This window comes from Sinocyclocheilus anshuiensis, unplaced genomic scaffold (assembly GCF_001515605.1).
Source record: "Sinocyclocheilus anshuiensis isolate Anshui unplaced genomic scaffold, SAMN03320099.WGS_v1.1 scaffold321, whole genome shotgun sequence".
NCBI lineage: Eukaryota > Metazoa > Chordata > Actinopteri > Cypriniformes > Cyprinidae > Sinocyclocheilus > Sinocyclocheilus anshuiensis.
The window spans coordinates 69,226-85,542 of NW_015537948.1; the positions used below are offsets into that span (position 1 = coordinate 69,226).

Consider the following 16,317-nt stretch of genomic DNA (forward strand, 5'->3'; position numbering starts at 1 on the left):
CTTCGGGACGCTCGTCACACTCCCCCCCCCAAGCGTCGTCCTGGTCCTGTTGATGATATGAGACAGTAGGGGAGAGATAGGGGGTGGGTGGGGAGTGACCCCTGACAGACATGCGAAAGCTGCCCAGATCCGAGAGAGGCCGTCCGCGTTGGCGTTCGCGGCTCCAGCCCAATGACGCACCACAAAGTGGAAGTCCTTGAGCGCGAGGAACCATCGGGTCACCCTGGCATTGGTATCCTTGGCGCGGGCCATCCACTGAAGGTGTGCGTGGTCCGTGAGCAGGGTGAACTTCCGGCCCAGGAGGTAGTAGCGCAGCTCCAGGACTGCCCACTTGACGGCCAGGGCCTCTCTCTCCACCGCGGCGTAGTTCCTCTCGGCCGGGATCAGCTTCCTGCTGCTATAAATGACCGGATGCTCCTCACCTTCCTGGATCTGTGACAGGACGGCTCCCAGTCCCGTGTCGGAGGCATCCATCTGCAGCAGGAAGGGGCAGCTAAAGTCCGGGGCTCGGAGAACCGGCTCTGAGATGAGGGCCCCCTTACGACGACCCCTGGCGGCGTCCGGATGTCGTACTGCAGGACGCTGTTCTGCCCGGGAAGAGAAGAGAACACATCCAAGAACTGACCGCCCAGGTGCTGCAGCTCCCTCTTCTGGGCAGCCGAGAGGTGGGGTTTGACGTTCTGCGACCACCTGTCTCAACATCTGCTTGAGCATTTGATTGAAGCCTTCGACCAGTCCGTCGGTCTGGGGATGGTAGACAGTGGTCCTCAACTGCTTCACCCGCAACAGCCGGCAGAGGTCAGCCATCAGCCGGGACATAAAGGGGGTACCCTGGTCGGTCAGGATCTCTGCTGGGATGCCGACTCGGCTGGAGAGCAGGAAGAGTTCCTGGGCAATGGCTTTGGCGGTGGCTTTTCGGAGGGGAACTGCCTCGGGGTACTGGGTGGCATAGTCGACAATCACCAGGATGTGTTCATGTCCCCGGGCAGACTTAGGCAACGGCCCCACAAGGTCCATCCCGATGCGCTCGAAGGGCACCTCGATGATGGGCAGCGGTATCAGCAGACTGGAGGGAGGCGTCCTGGGTGACGTCACTTGGCAGGTCGGGCAGGCTTGGCAGAATCGCTTCACTTCAGCCTCCGACGCTGATGCAGCTTCGGGACGCTCGTCACAATATATATACATATAGTTGTAATTAAAACAAAGATTGTTGGAGTACATTTTAGAAAAAAAAATACTTTAATATTTCAGTTCTTCTACTTTAAAATTTCTCATTTTTAATTCAATGTGTTATTTACCATTTATGGGAATTGTTTTGCGAAATTTACTAGCAGTTTTCTATACCAAATATGTTTTAGCGTATAAAGAACCAGACATCCAGACATCATCACTAGGTTTGTGCAAAATGTGCTAGGGTTTAAAAGTGGTTGCCATGTTGTTGATACATGTATATGGTTGCTAGGGCTGGGTTGATCGATTAGGCCTAATCATTTTTAAACAGTCTTTATTTTGATGAACCAACATTGATTCTGTCTTTTAGTCTATGTGTGAACAAAACTTTAGTAAACATTATTTGCAGCGCACCTGCCATCTGTAAGGTCTGTTTTGGGTTTTGTTTCTGGTTTAGGTTTTCATGTCTTTTATTTTGATATGTTGCCTTGTTTCATGTACCTGTCATATGTTTTTCCTCATTGGTTGGTTCTTGTCATGTGACCCTGATTGTTCGCTATAAGTAGCCATCATGTTGCCTTTGTGCTTTGTCGTATATTGAATGTATTTATCCTGCTGTCGGTGAGTCTAGTCTGTTCATGTTAAGTCAAGTCTAGTCTAGTCTGTTCAAGTCTTGAATGTATTTATCCTGCTGTCAGTGAGTCTAGTCTGTTCATGTTAAGTCAAGTCTAGTCTAGTCTAGTCTAGTCTGTTCAAGTCAAGTCAAGTCTTCGTTTGTTTGGATTATGTTTGGATCACTTTGTTTAAATAAATCTGCACTTGGATTCATCACTACGCTCGCCTACAGTGGACTATCATTACAACATCCAAAAATAGCAATAAGTTTTGTGCTTTGATACGTTTAATATGAACCAAAGTCTGAGCTTTCAAATTCTATCAATATATCTGAAATTCAAACAATAAATGTCTTCATGTGGCGTGATTGCTGTTAGCGACACGTGAACCTATCATCACTTCCTCTACTGGTTATAGCCCAAAATAAACATGAATGAACACCAGATATTGTTGAAAGCAGCAATACAACTTACTGAAATGTATCATATCGCTCAACCAGTGTTTCAATCCCAGAAAGATGTCAATAAAACAGCTTGCAAACAGTAAGTCATAGAACGTTACATTTACCTCAGGAAAGCCATTCAATGTAAACAGCTCATTAGTAAACTAGAAAAAACAGCTAGAGAGGAGCATTTTGGTAAATTTATGCACTATATTACATATTCATTATATTTTTACTCATTTGCAGTTTAATTGTTTGTATACAATCAGTTTTTTATTTGATTGTTGATTATTATATATTGTTGATTTTTGGACATTAAATCTAATGGTTACACTTTATTTTGGGGACCAATTCTAACTATTAACTAACTATTAACTATGACTTTTGGCTCAATAAACAAATGATTTGCTGCTTATTAATAGTTAGTAAGGTAGTTGTTAAGTTTAGGTATGATGTATGATTAAGGGATCTAAAATGTAGTCATTCAGAATAAGACATTAATATGTGCTTTAAACACATATTGAACAAAGTACTAATAAACAGACAATATGCTATATGCATGCTAATAAGCAACTTAAAATAAATGTTTACCAATTTAAAAATATATTAATGTACCAACTGGCAGGGTTCTCTGTGTGTACATAATTAGTTAAGGTAGTTGAGCATCAGTTGATAAAAATGTGAAATGTACTGATATATATACAAACAAATTGATATTGAATCGATTCATGAAATCTGTCAGTACCCAGTCCTAGTGGTCGCTGAAGTGTTTTTAGCATGTTGCTACAGTATGTAGGTGATTTTGGTGGTTGGTATGGCATGGTCAGATGGCTTCCAGGTGAAAATTGTAAGATTGTTTGCTTAGTAAAGTAACAACACACCTCTTCAACAAGCCTCATGAACTGAAGAATCATTCATGTCAAACAGTGTGAGACTGCACACTAAAGTTTAATACTTAGGGCTTTGTTAAAATCATTAACTCTAACTACACAGTAGATCAACTAACGGAACACAGTTTAATAAATCAAATGCAGTTGTTTTGTATTATTAATTAATTATGATATTTTTATAATCAGACTGTCATTACATGCACTTTTTTCCTGGATAACTTTTGGTATAAATATAATTTCCAGAAGATTATGTTTAAAGACACATGAAAGGAGTTTCAGCTGGAATTAACAGCGATGGATCTTATTCCATCTGAAAAGCCTCAGAAGAGCAAGAGAAAGCAAACGGATGAGCGCGGCGCTTCTCATAGATGTCGTATCTAAGCAACAGCCGCAGAAAAAGCCTTGATTCTTGTTGACGTCTCTCTGTCAGCAACTAAGTGTAGGCGATGTGGAGAGTCAAATTAACGGCCACTATCACTAACACTGTCAGACCTTTGGAATGAGTTTTCTGTGAATTAGAGCTTCTTAAGAGATTTGAGCGATGTTTGCCACACATTCAAATTTTAAAAAAGTGAGCTCTGTTTAAGTTGCTTCCTAATGTTTCTGTGAGAAAGACTGAAAGAGACACGTCTCCCCCTTTTGGTTATTAATAGAAATGCAGCCTGCCTGTTGCAGCCAGGAGACTGGTAAATTTATTTATTTATTTATTTTTGACAGGGTCAAATGCCACTTCAACTTCTTTATTGCTGTAGATGCTTATAGACAGAAAAACTGACACTTTTTGTAGAACTGAGGTCTCGCTTTATTCACCCATACAATCACACTTCCTATTCCAGTGTTCCGCCCATAATCCCCCAGACGTCCTGCATCATCTCTTGTAGACAGCCACAGGAAAGATAACAAGCTACCACCGATATAATCTACATCCCCCTTCTAAATGATAGGATACCTGAATAGGTTTAACATGAATAAGAAATTGAAACTGAATCAATCAACAACAACAAAAAAAGATTTTAACATCTATATATATATTAGCTGTATATAGCTAATATAAAAGTGCACATGAACAGTGAAACTAGCAAACAGTGTACAACCTGACACGCATACCAAAAACAGGATGCAACATTGGTCCGACTTTATTTATTTTTTTATTTTTTTAAACAGCCACAAGGAACAGGAGTGCTGCAATAAGAGTGGTATGAACAGTCTGAGCTTATGTAGCGTAGTCTTTGTATAGGGAGTTGGGCTTTGATATTCTCCCTGAACGGGTGACAACCACAGGTGGTTCCTGCACTTGTTCTGTCTGCGGCTGGTTGACATTAGGCTGGGGTTCTGGCAGAGGTTCACTCTTGGTGTTAAGGGGGACCTCTGTTGTTGGAGGCGGGGTGTACTGTTCATGTGTATGTAGGAGGTGGCGCCTGTTTCTCACATATGTGGCATCTCCGACCTGGACCTGGTAGCTGTTTGGCTGTGGTGCTCTTCCTATTACCGTTCCCAATCTGTCATATCCCCTGTCCGTCTGTATTCTCACTGTCTGCCCTGTTTGCAATGAGGCCAAGGGTCTGGCTGACCTGTCATAATGTGTCTTTCCTCTTTGTCTGGTCCGTGTTAGAGCTGCTTGGACCTGCGTTTCTACCTTTGGCACATACATGGCTTTGGTCATGGGAATAAGGGTCTTGGTGCACCGAGAAAGCAGGTGCTGGGCTGGTGAAGGCAGCCCATCCCTTGGTATGTTGAGTAGATTGAGCAACGCCGCATATACATCCGTTCCATCACGTGGGCATTTTTCTAGCAGGTGTTTGGCTGAGCGTACAGCCCTCTCAGCTAGCCAATTTGATTGAAGGTAGTGGGGGCTGCTGATGACATGGCAGAAGCCCCATGTGCAGGCAAATTCTTGGAACTCCCTGCTTGTGAAATATGCTGCGTTGTCAGTCATTAGCTGCTGAGGAGCTCCATGGGTGGCAAAGTGGCGCTTTAGCCTGGTTATAACGGTTGCACTGGTCATGTTTGGGAGCTGGTCTATTACAAATCAGTACGAGTCGACTCGTACTCTGCTCCTGTAAGGGCCCATGGCAAGTCTGGTATATCATGCAATTGAAGGGGCTCCTTTGTTTGGTGTGGTCTGAGGGCATTACAAGGAGCGCACATGGAGATTCCATGTTCAATGTTGTGGTATATGCTGGGCCAAAACATGATTTCTCTGACCCTGCGCTTTGTTGCTTCTAGGCCCGGGTGCCCTTGATGCAGCTGTCTAATATAATAGTGTTGCAGTGAGTGGGGAATGACGAAACGCTGACCACAGAGCAGTAGGCCATTATCAACTGTGAGTTCATCCCTTATGGCATAGAATTGCCTGAGGTCATGTGGCAGCTTCTTTGATGAGTCAGGCCAGCCCACGGCAACGACCTCAGATAAGCGCCTGCATAGATAGTCTGCCTGTGTCTCCTGTCTCAGTTCCTCAATTCTCCTTGAGGAGAGGGCTTCCACTGTCATGACATCATAGTCCTCAGTAGTTTCGGCCCAGTCAGTGGAGGGCAGGTGTGCACATGAGAGCACGTCTGCTAGGTATAGCTCTTTGCCACTCTTGTAGACGACATTGAGGTGATAGCGCTGCAGCTTAAGCATCATCCTCTGAAGACGTGCAGAGGCTGAGTGTAGTGGTTTTTTAAAATAGTGATGAGGGGCTGATGATCCGTTTCTACGGTCACTGGACGGCCATATATATAGTCGTGGAATTTCTGACAAGCATAGACAAGGGCCAGCAGCTCCTTTTCTATCTGAGCGTAGCGTGACTCAGTCTCTGTAAGTGCTCTTGAGGCAAACACCACTGGTTTGTTGTTCTGGAGACAGACAGCACCCAGGCCGTGCTGAGAGGCATCTGCAGATAACACCCCTGGTTGGTGCACGTCAAAGTACTGGAGTACAGGAGGACTTGTGAGGAGTTCTTTAAATCTGGTGAACACTACCATGTGGTGCTCCTGCCAGCTCCATTCCACATCCTGAAGCAGGAGTTGATGCAGGGGTGCTGTGATTTCGCTATATGTGATTTTCGCATCCCGGGGGATGAATTTTGATGAATAGTTTGTCATGCCCAAGAACCTTTGAACACCATGCTTGTCCGCTGGGGTTGGCATAGAATGGACTGCATCTGTCTTCGTAGGGTCAGGCTTTATGCCCTGGTCAGTTAGAAGGTGACCCACATATGACACCTCAGACACCTGGAAACGGCACTTGTCAGGGATGAGGTTAAGATTTACGGCCCGTATTCTGTCCATGACCTGCCGGAGGTGCAGATCATGGTCTTCTCTTGTGCTGCCCCAAACAAGGATGTCGTCAACAACAATTGCTCATGACTGTCCTTCAAAGAGCTGCTCCATACACCTTTGGAAGACTTCGCTTCCCATGGAAATTCCATAGGGCATTTGAAGGAAGGCATATTGGCCCGCGGGGGTCATGAAGGTGGTCTGCTTCGTATAGTTTGCCTATAGTGCTGCAGTCAAAAAGATCTTTATACTCTGTGAGCTCAGGGGCCCCCTGCTGGAGAGCGTGCGCATTCGGGCCAAGTTGCACAAAGCCTAGTTTGACGCTGTCTCTGAGGCCCAATAGAGGTTTTGCATCACTGTCAACAACCTGGAACTGTAGTGTGCCACATGTGAAGTTTACATTAGTAACACCTAAAGTCCTTATGATCTGACCACCATAAGCCACAAGGTTGACTAGATGGCTATGGTCGACATGAGCCGACTGGGTCGATGTGCTGGAGAACGCCTCTGGACAGTACATTGCACTGAGCTCCAGTGTCAATCTTCACCTTAACTTGCTTCCCTGTGTTGAAAGTGGACAGGACAGTAAATATCTCTCCTCTATCAGCTGGCACCTCTACACTTTCACAGTAAAATAGGTCCGTTGGTTCATATGCAATCTGTGCATCAAGTTCACTTATTCTATGTGTCTGTCCTCCCCTGCGTATGGTGTGGGGTGCTCTGCTGGGCTGAGATGGACCTTTTCCTTGTTTGTTGTAGGTGCGTGTTTGGCTTGATCTGCACCATTTAGAGAAGTGGTTCCATTTTCCAGACGCATTACAGCGCTTGTTGAAGGCTGGACAGCTGCTGCGGTCAGATGAATGCTGGCCACCACGGTTTGAACATATAGAATATTGCACGGCACAAACTTCGCTTTCCTTCTTTAGTTCTTTGGTACCTGCTTCTTTTTTATTTATTTTTTTCCTTTTTCAGACTGCTCATGTAGCATGCATATTTCGATAACTGAGTTTAAAGTTCGATTTTTTTCTTTCAGCAGCTGTGTGCGGATATTGTCATTGTGAATGCCACATACTAATCGATATCTTATCAGTTTGTCGTGCAGCGTGCCAAATTCGCAATTTCTGGCTAGTGTTTTTAACGTGGCAACGTACGACTGGATTGTTTCATGTGGCTTCTGGTTCTTGTATTAAATACATGTCTGTCCATAATTACATTCTTTACAGGCAGGCATATTTCCTCAAACTTCTTTACCAGTACCTCCGAATCCTCCGGATCTTCCCCCTCCTTGAAAGTGAAAGTGTCATATTTATCTTGGGCATCGGGACCAGCGAGGTTCAGAAACGTGTACGCTTGCACTTTTTTTGTTGCTGCTGAAAGACCAGCGTTGCTGTAAATGCTCCACTCGCCCTTAAACTTCGTCCAGTTGTCTGCAATATTCTCGTGAAAGACGAGGGGGTCAATCTTACAAAGTCCTTGTGCCATCGTCACTAAAGGCACACTTCTGACACCATGTAGATGCGTATAGACAGATTAACTGACACTTTTTGTAGAACTGAGGTCTCGCTTTATTCACCCATACAATCGCACTTCCTATTCCAGCGTTCTGCCCATAATCCCCCAGACCTCCTACATCATCTCTTGTAGACAAGCCACAGGAAAGATAACAAGCAACCATCAATATAATCTACAGTTGCTGTCAGAGAATCATTTAGCAGTAAACTTGCTAATGTACTTATGAAAACTTACTTACTTAAAATATGAGGAATATAGATGAGATGGTGGCACTTCCTGTTCCTGTGTCCACATGTTCCTCAAAACCTGTTTACACATTAAAAAATAACGGTGGTGTATAATTTCAGTAATAACTAATAGTGATATTATTAAAATATTCAGCACATTTGCACTGAAAAAGATCTACGAATTGATGTTTTCACTTGTTATGTTTTTCATGCTTTAGTTCATGTTTTGATTTCTTTCTTATTAATCAGTGGGTGAGGCCAGAAATCTGATTCCCATGGACCCCAATGGTCTGTCAGACCCGTATGTGAAGCTCAAACTCATCCCAGACCCCAAGAATGAGACCAAACAGAAGACCCGGACCATCCGCTCCTCGCTCAACCCCACCTGGAACGAGTCCTTTATCTTGTGAGTCTGTCAGCATTAAACACACACTCAGACAGCATTGTAGATTTGTTTTCTCATGCGTGTCTGTGTGCAGTAAGTTAAAGCCATCGGATAAGGAGCGCCGTCTGTCCGTGGAGGTGTGGGATTGGGACAGAACCACCCGTAATGACTTCATGGGCTCCATGTCCTTTGGTGTGTCTGAGCTGATCAAAGCTACTGTATGCGGCTGGTGAGTCAAATACGCTGACAGCACAAACACAACAAACTACTGTTTTTCTTACATACTTTACACTGTAAAATAGTTGAAATAAGGTTGTATAATAAATGTTGTGGCTGTAAAACAGTCAGTGGCTGATATTACAGTATAAATATATCATGCTATTTCTGTATTTTGAGTTATATTGGCAATTTCACACTACAGCGCCTATTCAAGCAATAAACCATAAGAGGACATGCTTTATAGTCATTTTAATATGGTAAAATACACTAATGTTCAATAAATAGTTAAAAAATGAATAAAAATCATAATTCCCATATGCAGGTTTGGTCGTAAGTTTACATACACCTTGAAGAATTTGCATAATGTTAATTATTTAAAGAAAATAAGAGGGATCATAAAAATGTATTTTTTAATATATACTATCTATAAGCAGTAACTAGGAGTTTATTCATGGAAAACTCTTAATAATAGTTAATAGTGAAAAGGTGTTCCCTAATTTATATTATTACCAAGATCTTTAAACAAAACTCAAAAATACACCCTCCTCTTAATGCATCATGTTGCCTTCTTCTGCATTAATGAATGTCTGCAATTTTCTCATACAGTCACTGTTGGAAAAGGTTCAAAGATGCAGAATAAGTTGTAAAACCAAAGAATGTGTAGGACCTGGAGGATTTTCCTGTAAACAGTGTACAGTTTAACTGCTGGGGACAAACAAGTGGATGCAAGTGGATCCGCTCGCCTCACGTCTCTGTAACGGGGTGACGGGAGCGGATCCACTTGCAAGGCTTTATTCAATGACATGGTCAATACAGGCAAGAGCCTAAACACGAGTAAACCAGCAAGACAAGATTATGACTAGGAACTGAAAACTAGACAGGCTCCGTAGAGTAGCTATCGCTTGGAGAGAGATAAACACATACAATACTCGGCGACTAGAGTAGGATCAGAGTGAGTGTTATATAGTGTGAGTTATTGGATACAGGTGAGTGTGCAATCAGTGCAGTGGAGCATGGGAGATGTAGTCCAGAGTGATGTGTGACAGTCTATGTGGAGTGAGTGTCAATATGGTGAGAGAGCGACCTCTCGTGTTCATTGGATGAAAGTCCATGGACCGGATTCGTGAAAATTATGTGAAATAGCTTATTCCGGCGCAGTACCAAAATAAAGTGGCATTTTTATAATACCTTAATATATATAATATATTAATTATTAACTTTTTTCAAGGTGTGTGTGCTTATGAGCACGACCACAATTCATTAGGTTAACTTTGGGTAATTTATGAACTCCAGACAATGTAACTAATGATTTGTGCATTAATACACAGTAGGCAGACTATTTTACAATAACTGTTAAGCCCATCCGATCAGATTTTAGAGCCATAATAAATTGTTATAGTGTAATATATGTGTCAAAACATTAAACAGTAATAGTACACTAGATTTGTAACTGCTTAGTACTGTGAAATCTGGCATAGAAGAGTTTCTATACTATTTGAATTGGAAAAATTAAGTCCTGATCTGATTTGTTCCAAATATCACCTTAATAGCACTGATGCAGATCATTAAAAAAGTCAATACACTCAGTGTCTAGTTTCAGCAGTGTATGTGCTGATTTAATGAGGGGTCCTCTGAGAGACCCTTCACATCAAATGAAATTTCACAGGAACCCAGAGACAGTAGCAGATTCACACACAACATAGCCATAGAGAGACAGAGACCTCAGCTTTATAATGTCATATTAATGAATCTCTGTTTCTAAAGCCATAAAACAACAGATGACAGTGCACAATGACAGTCATTCATTCAGGGGCTGCAGTCAAGCATTTTAATGCACTTTGCATTGGTTTATACCTTGCAGAGCTGTTTTTTACAGCCATGCTGTAAATGCAGGCATGTACTTTTTGAAAACAAAGAGGGCCATGGTAATATGCTACTATACCTGTACCATACTTTTTAGACTGTACCATGATAATACTATTTGAAGTTTTTAATTGTGTCTGATATTCTCTCATTTGACAGGTATAAGATGTTAAACCAGGAGGAGGGTGAGTACTACAATGTGCCCATCCCAGAGGAGAATGACATTAACCTGGAGCTGCGGCAGAAGTTTGAGGTGAGTGTGTGTGTTTATCTCCGCAGCTCTTCAAACACACTCATTCATGACTCATTGTCATGCCAGAGGAGCGTTGAAGAGTCCTGCATGGCTGTTCATTCTCAAGTCAATTGATTAAATCGTGTTTTAATGTGTAGTGAATGTTCTACGAGTGGCTGCTAAAGCCAGATAACAGCAGCGGCCCAGCAGTGCTGAATCACAGGATGCACGAATACGGTTTAGACTAGATCATGACTCTCAAAGACCAAAAAGCCACTGTCAGGGTCACCATAGCAACCGTTTCCATGGTGAGATCTCGTGGTTGGTGGGATGCTGAGGGATGCCAGGGACACGACGGGCGCCGAGGTCCCTTTGTCAAGTGTTTGCTTATTATGCAACAACTGTTTGGCTTTATACTGCTGTAACTGTTTGCTTTTGTGTCTATCTTTCTGGAAACTACTCAGACTGTTTTGTTTTTTCACCTCAAACAGTCTTTCAGTGCTTTCACCTCTCTCTTTCTCAATGGGATATCAAGGAAACCTTGCATATGAAGTCGTCATGGTTTTGATAGTATTCATGAATCACGATTCTCAAATACAGCGCCACCGAAAAGTATTCTGATACTTCAATCTGTTAAAAAATGTCTCTCAAAGTCTACTGTAAATATAATCACAATGCAAATTTTGACATAATGTGGTTGTCAGTGGATCATGTTGATAGTTAAAGGGTTAGTTCAACCAAAAAATTTAAATTCTGTCATTAATTACTCACCCTCATGTTGTTCAAAACCCGTAAGACCTTCGTTCATCTTCGGAAACACAATTTAAGATATTTTTGATGAAATCTGAGGGCTCTCTGACCCTCCCATAGACAGCAAGGTAACTACCACGTTCAAAGTCCAGAGAAGTACCAAGATGATCGACAAAGTAGTCCGTGTGACATCAGTGGTTCAACAGTAAAGTTACGGAGCTACGAGAATACTTTTTTGCGCAAAGAAAACAAAAATAATGACTTTATTCCACATTTTCGTCTCTACTGCGTCACTTTGGACGCGCGTAACTTGAGATACACTTGCGAGTGCAGTTAAACAGTTTATTAGGTTTATGTGGTCACAAGAAAAAAAAGCTTACTTGCTTCCAGTCAGTCAGTACACTGTGGTACATATAGTGGTACAGAAGACACATTCATAGCTATACTTTGTGCCACTCTAGGAAACAGTTCCTTTTCAGCTGAACACACAAGTGAACATCACATGCCTGGCATTTCCAAGGAGTGTCCTGCCTCTTACCATGCTTTGCTTTGCAAAGCACACAGGTCCGGCGACCAGTAGTGGCATCTGAGGCCTGCTCAGCTCCTGGAAAAGGCACATGGTCAACACTGGTCCGTTTTGGTGGTATTTTCTGTGACACACCACAGAGCTCTGCAATTAGTTATTCCATAAACTCCTTGTGGTTCATGGTGCCATAAAGCTCTTTGTGTACAATAAAAGCATTGGTGGCAGCAATGTCCAAGAAGTGTAGAAATAGCTTTCTGTACCACTTCATTGTTTTGTGCTGTGTACTGTAGTACTGTAACAGCTGATCAGACAGGTCAACGCCCCCCATCTGCTGGTTGTAGGCAGTCACAGGTGCAGGACATGGAAAACTCTTTGTCCTCCATCCATTTTGTGTTTTCACCCTCCTCTGCACAGTGTCTCCTGTATAAGCAGCATGGATGGTGGAACAGACAGACACCTCTCGTGTGTCCATCTATTTCACAAACACAAGATGTTTGTCTCTAATCCACCTGATGGAACCCCTCACAGATTTTTTGATGAGTGAGTTAGCTGCATTCCGAGGGCAGTCCTTCCTGTTGTCTCTGTAAGTCCCACATGCACCAAACTTCAAAGCAAACAAGTCTGATAGGAGCTTGGGACTAGTGTAAAAATTATCCATGTATACATGGTACCCAGAGCCCAAAACTGTACGGTCTAACAGAGATGTCACAGCATCATATGACAGTCCATGGCCTGTGGGAAAGTTGTTCTTTCCGGTGTACACAGCAAAATCTACAGTATATCCATTTGATGAGTCCGCAAGAACAAACAACTTGAAGCCCCACCTGGTTGGCTTGGCTTTCATGTACTGAGTCATTCCTGTGTGTGCTTTGCATGCCACCATTCTTTCATCCACTGCCAAATTTTTTCTTGGATGATAGATGGCCTTACATGCATGCCGGATAGTGTCCATGAGGGGTCTGACCCTGAAAAGACGGTCGTGTTCAGCTGTGCCCCTCTTTCTGTCATTGTCCTGGTCTGCATCTGGGTGACTCATGTGCAGATTCCATGAAATGGTGCGGTATCTGTCCCTTGACATGATTGTGGCAGGAAAAGGAACAGAGAAAAGACTGTCCTGCCGCCAGTAGTCTCTGATGGACATCAACTTCAGCATGGCCATGTAGAAGAGTAGCCCAAAGTAGCAGTACAGCTCACTGATGCTGTAACGCATTCAAAACATTTACCACATCAGATATTCGCGAACAAAAGCTCGTTGGTGAACAATTTCACCATTTGGAAAAATATGAAGAATGTAAAACAATAAATAAATACATAAAACCATGGTTAATTTTTGTAAGAGATATATAATATTGTATTTATGTTTATATCGGCCTATAGCATTATATATATTTTATTATATATATTATGACAGAATTTTCATTTTTGGGTGAACTAACCCTTTAATATTGTGAACTACACTTGTGGTTACTCTGCATGAACTTGAGGAGACTTGAGTAAAAATATCCCAGAAAAATGAACTCAGTTCTCACAAAAACCCTAGAATTGTTTCTTAATATATTTAATTAGTTATATTTAGTTATCTAATGTAGCACAATTCAGGTATTTTCAAAATCTGTTTTGACAAAAGTATTGCACCAGTAGGCACTAGATACTATAAACTATATGATAATCGGAAATGGCAATAGAATGTGTAAAACTGGCTTTTCGTTTCAAATACTGCTCTAGCAACAATGAGCAGAAATCATATCAAATATTACTGGATAATCTGTTAAAAATGCTTTCCGTATTCCATCTTCTGCTGTTTTCTTAATGCTTGTGTCAGTTGTCTGACACTGAGTCATTTGTCCGTGACTGTGTTGGTTTGACTGATCCTCTCTCCTTGTTCTGTGATGTTTGTTTCCTGCCTTTCTGCATCTACAGCTGAAGTCTGAAGAGAAAAGAAAAGACCTGCTGAGTCTTCACACTCCCTGTGTGTCCCTGTATGCAGATAGCAGACTAACATCCCAGTTTTTCCCCTCTTATAGGCCTATCAGTTCAATATCCACCTGCTGAAGGTAGCCTCCTCTCTCTGCCCTGCTCGCCTCTTGTCCGTCTCTATCTGTTCATCATAGAGTATTATAATTCACTCGCTCTGATTATTTGTGTGGCTCAGGCTGCTACAAAGAAATCAGATTTACTAACAAAGATGCAATCCAACTTCTTTCAGGTTTCTATTCCCTTTAATTTACACTATCCACACACACTTTCTTGCTTTCTTTCTTTATTGTTCAAATGAACATCCACTGACATCTGACCTCAGAAGTGACAGAAATAGTGCCATCTGAGCATGAAATAAGATTTTTTTATTATTATTATTATTATTACTATTTAAAAACTTTGAATAGTAATGATCAGCAAAATATTTTTGTCAATAGATGATTTTTAAGCAATAATGTAACCTAGTATATGCCCATTATATGGTAACAGTGTTGAATGAGACACGCAAATTGGATGATATTCCAATGAAAAATGTATATTGTATTTTACAAGTTATTTTCTATTACATTAAACATAATAAGCCAATCAAATAGTAGTTAAATCTATGAAATCTGTCAAATAATCATGGGCTTCCTCCACACACAGACACACAAGCACATGTTTATTACAGTTATAAAGCCATAAGCACTGCAGTTGTTAGTAAATAGGCAGAACACAGAAGCTAAAGGACAGGCAATGATCTTTTGGCTGTTTGTGATCTGCTTCGGCCTTCTATAGATCATAGAAGGTTTCCTCACACTCTGACCCTCAGCATGCTTCATGTGCATCCTGAACGAATAACAAATAGATCACATCTTTTTGTCTGCCACCACAGAAAAATTCTGTTCTAGTCACTCACTGAAAAAGCGTATGAACACTGTTGTTGTTTCACTGCACTGTTGACAGTCTGAAGCGCACTAGTGTTTGGGTTTGCACTTACTTGAGATCTCCAATAGGGGGCAGCACATGATAACTCTTCTAGATGTGTCCGAATGTTTACTATTTCTCAAAGAGCAACATGTTAATGAAATGACAAATTTCAACCCTTAAATGTGTGCATGTGAGAACAGATGCATAATAATGTATTACTGGGTCATTGTCTAGACAATATTTGTTATATATAGTCAAGAAGTGTATTATATGCACATATATTTTACAAAGTATTATTAGGTGTGTTTACCTTTTGTATACTTAGCTTAAAATGTATTACAATGTATATATTGTGTACATACATGTTATTAGACTGTAATTACAATTAATATAACATGTAATTACATCTGTAATTACATTATTTCACATATTATTTAAAATGTGCATCTTAATTTGTACCCCAATGTAACTAGTATCATATCTTATTTGATTAATATAATGGTAACATAGAGACACCGAAAACATGAAAACAATGTTGTGTGGGCGGCCGAATGGTAACTCTTCTTATTTGATAAATCTTAACCCAGGATGTGTATACACTGTGTTTATTTAGAGTCCTACCCATAAGATTAACCCTAACCTTAACTTTTTTAGCTGCAAATGCAAATCATGTGATGCTGTAGTTTTACAGAGCGGCATTTATGTTCACAAGAAATATATTACGTCTGTAACACTTTATTTTAAGGACCAATTCTCACTATTAACTAGTTGTTTGTTAGCATGCATATTACTATCATATTGGCTGTTTATTAGTACTTATAAAGCACATATTCTGCATGACCATATTTTATGTTACTTAATCCTACCCCAAACCTAAACTTAACTACTTCATTAACTAATAGGAGTTTGAGGCAAAAGTCATAGTTAATAGTTAATAGTGAGAATTGGTCCCCAAACTAAAGTGTGACCATTATGTCTCACTCCATTTAAAAAATAAAGGCTCCAAAAGGGTTTTTGGAGCAATGCAATTTGGTGTTCCCCAAAGAACATTTCAGTGAACAGTTCTTCAAAGAACCATTTGAAGAGCATTTTAATAATTCGAAGAATGTTCTACCACTATAAAGAAATTTTTGTGCACCACTTTAATAATTCTGGAAAATCATTAACAGTGACAGGATGCCTCAAATTAAATTGGCATATGAAACGTTTGATAATTCTTTGGCATTTTTCCATCATGGTATCTGTACAGTCAGAGGACATGGTGTTCCTCTGACCTCAGACATTAGCGGGCCCTTCTGTGAAATAGGTGTCTTTTCCATTCCAAAAATCTGATATTT

The 16,317-nt window shown here is 41.3% G+C and overlaps 1 protein-coding gene across 1 annotated transcript in view; it reads left to right on the top strand.

Moving 5' to 3' along the window:
• LOC107664393 (protein kinase C alpha type-like) overlaps nucleotides 1-16,317 on the top strand; it is a 70,790-nt gene that overhangs the window by 16,992 nt on the left and 37,481 nt on the right. Inside the window, exons 3-6 of the mRNA XM_016454953.1 lie at nucleotides 8,369-8,525; nucleotides 8,599-8,733; nucleotides 10,746-10,839; nucleotides 14,119-14,148. Of these exons, the coding sequence (XP_016310439.1) occupies nucleotides 8,369-8,525; nucleotides 8,599-8,733; nucleotides 10,746-10,839; nucleotides 14,119-14,148 (416 nt within the window). The remainder of the gene's footprint in view (nucleotides 1-8,368; nucleotides 8,526-8,598; nucleotides 8,734-10,745; nucleotides 10,840-14,118; nucleotides 14,149-16,317) is intronic.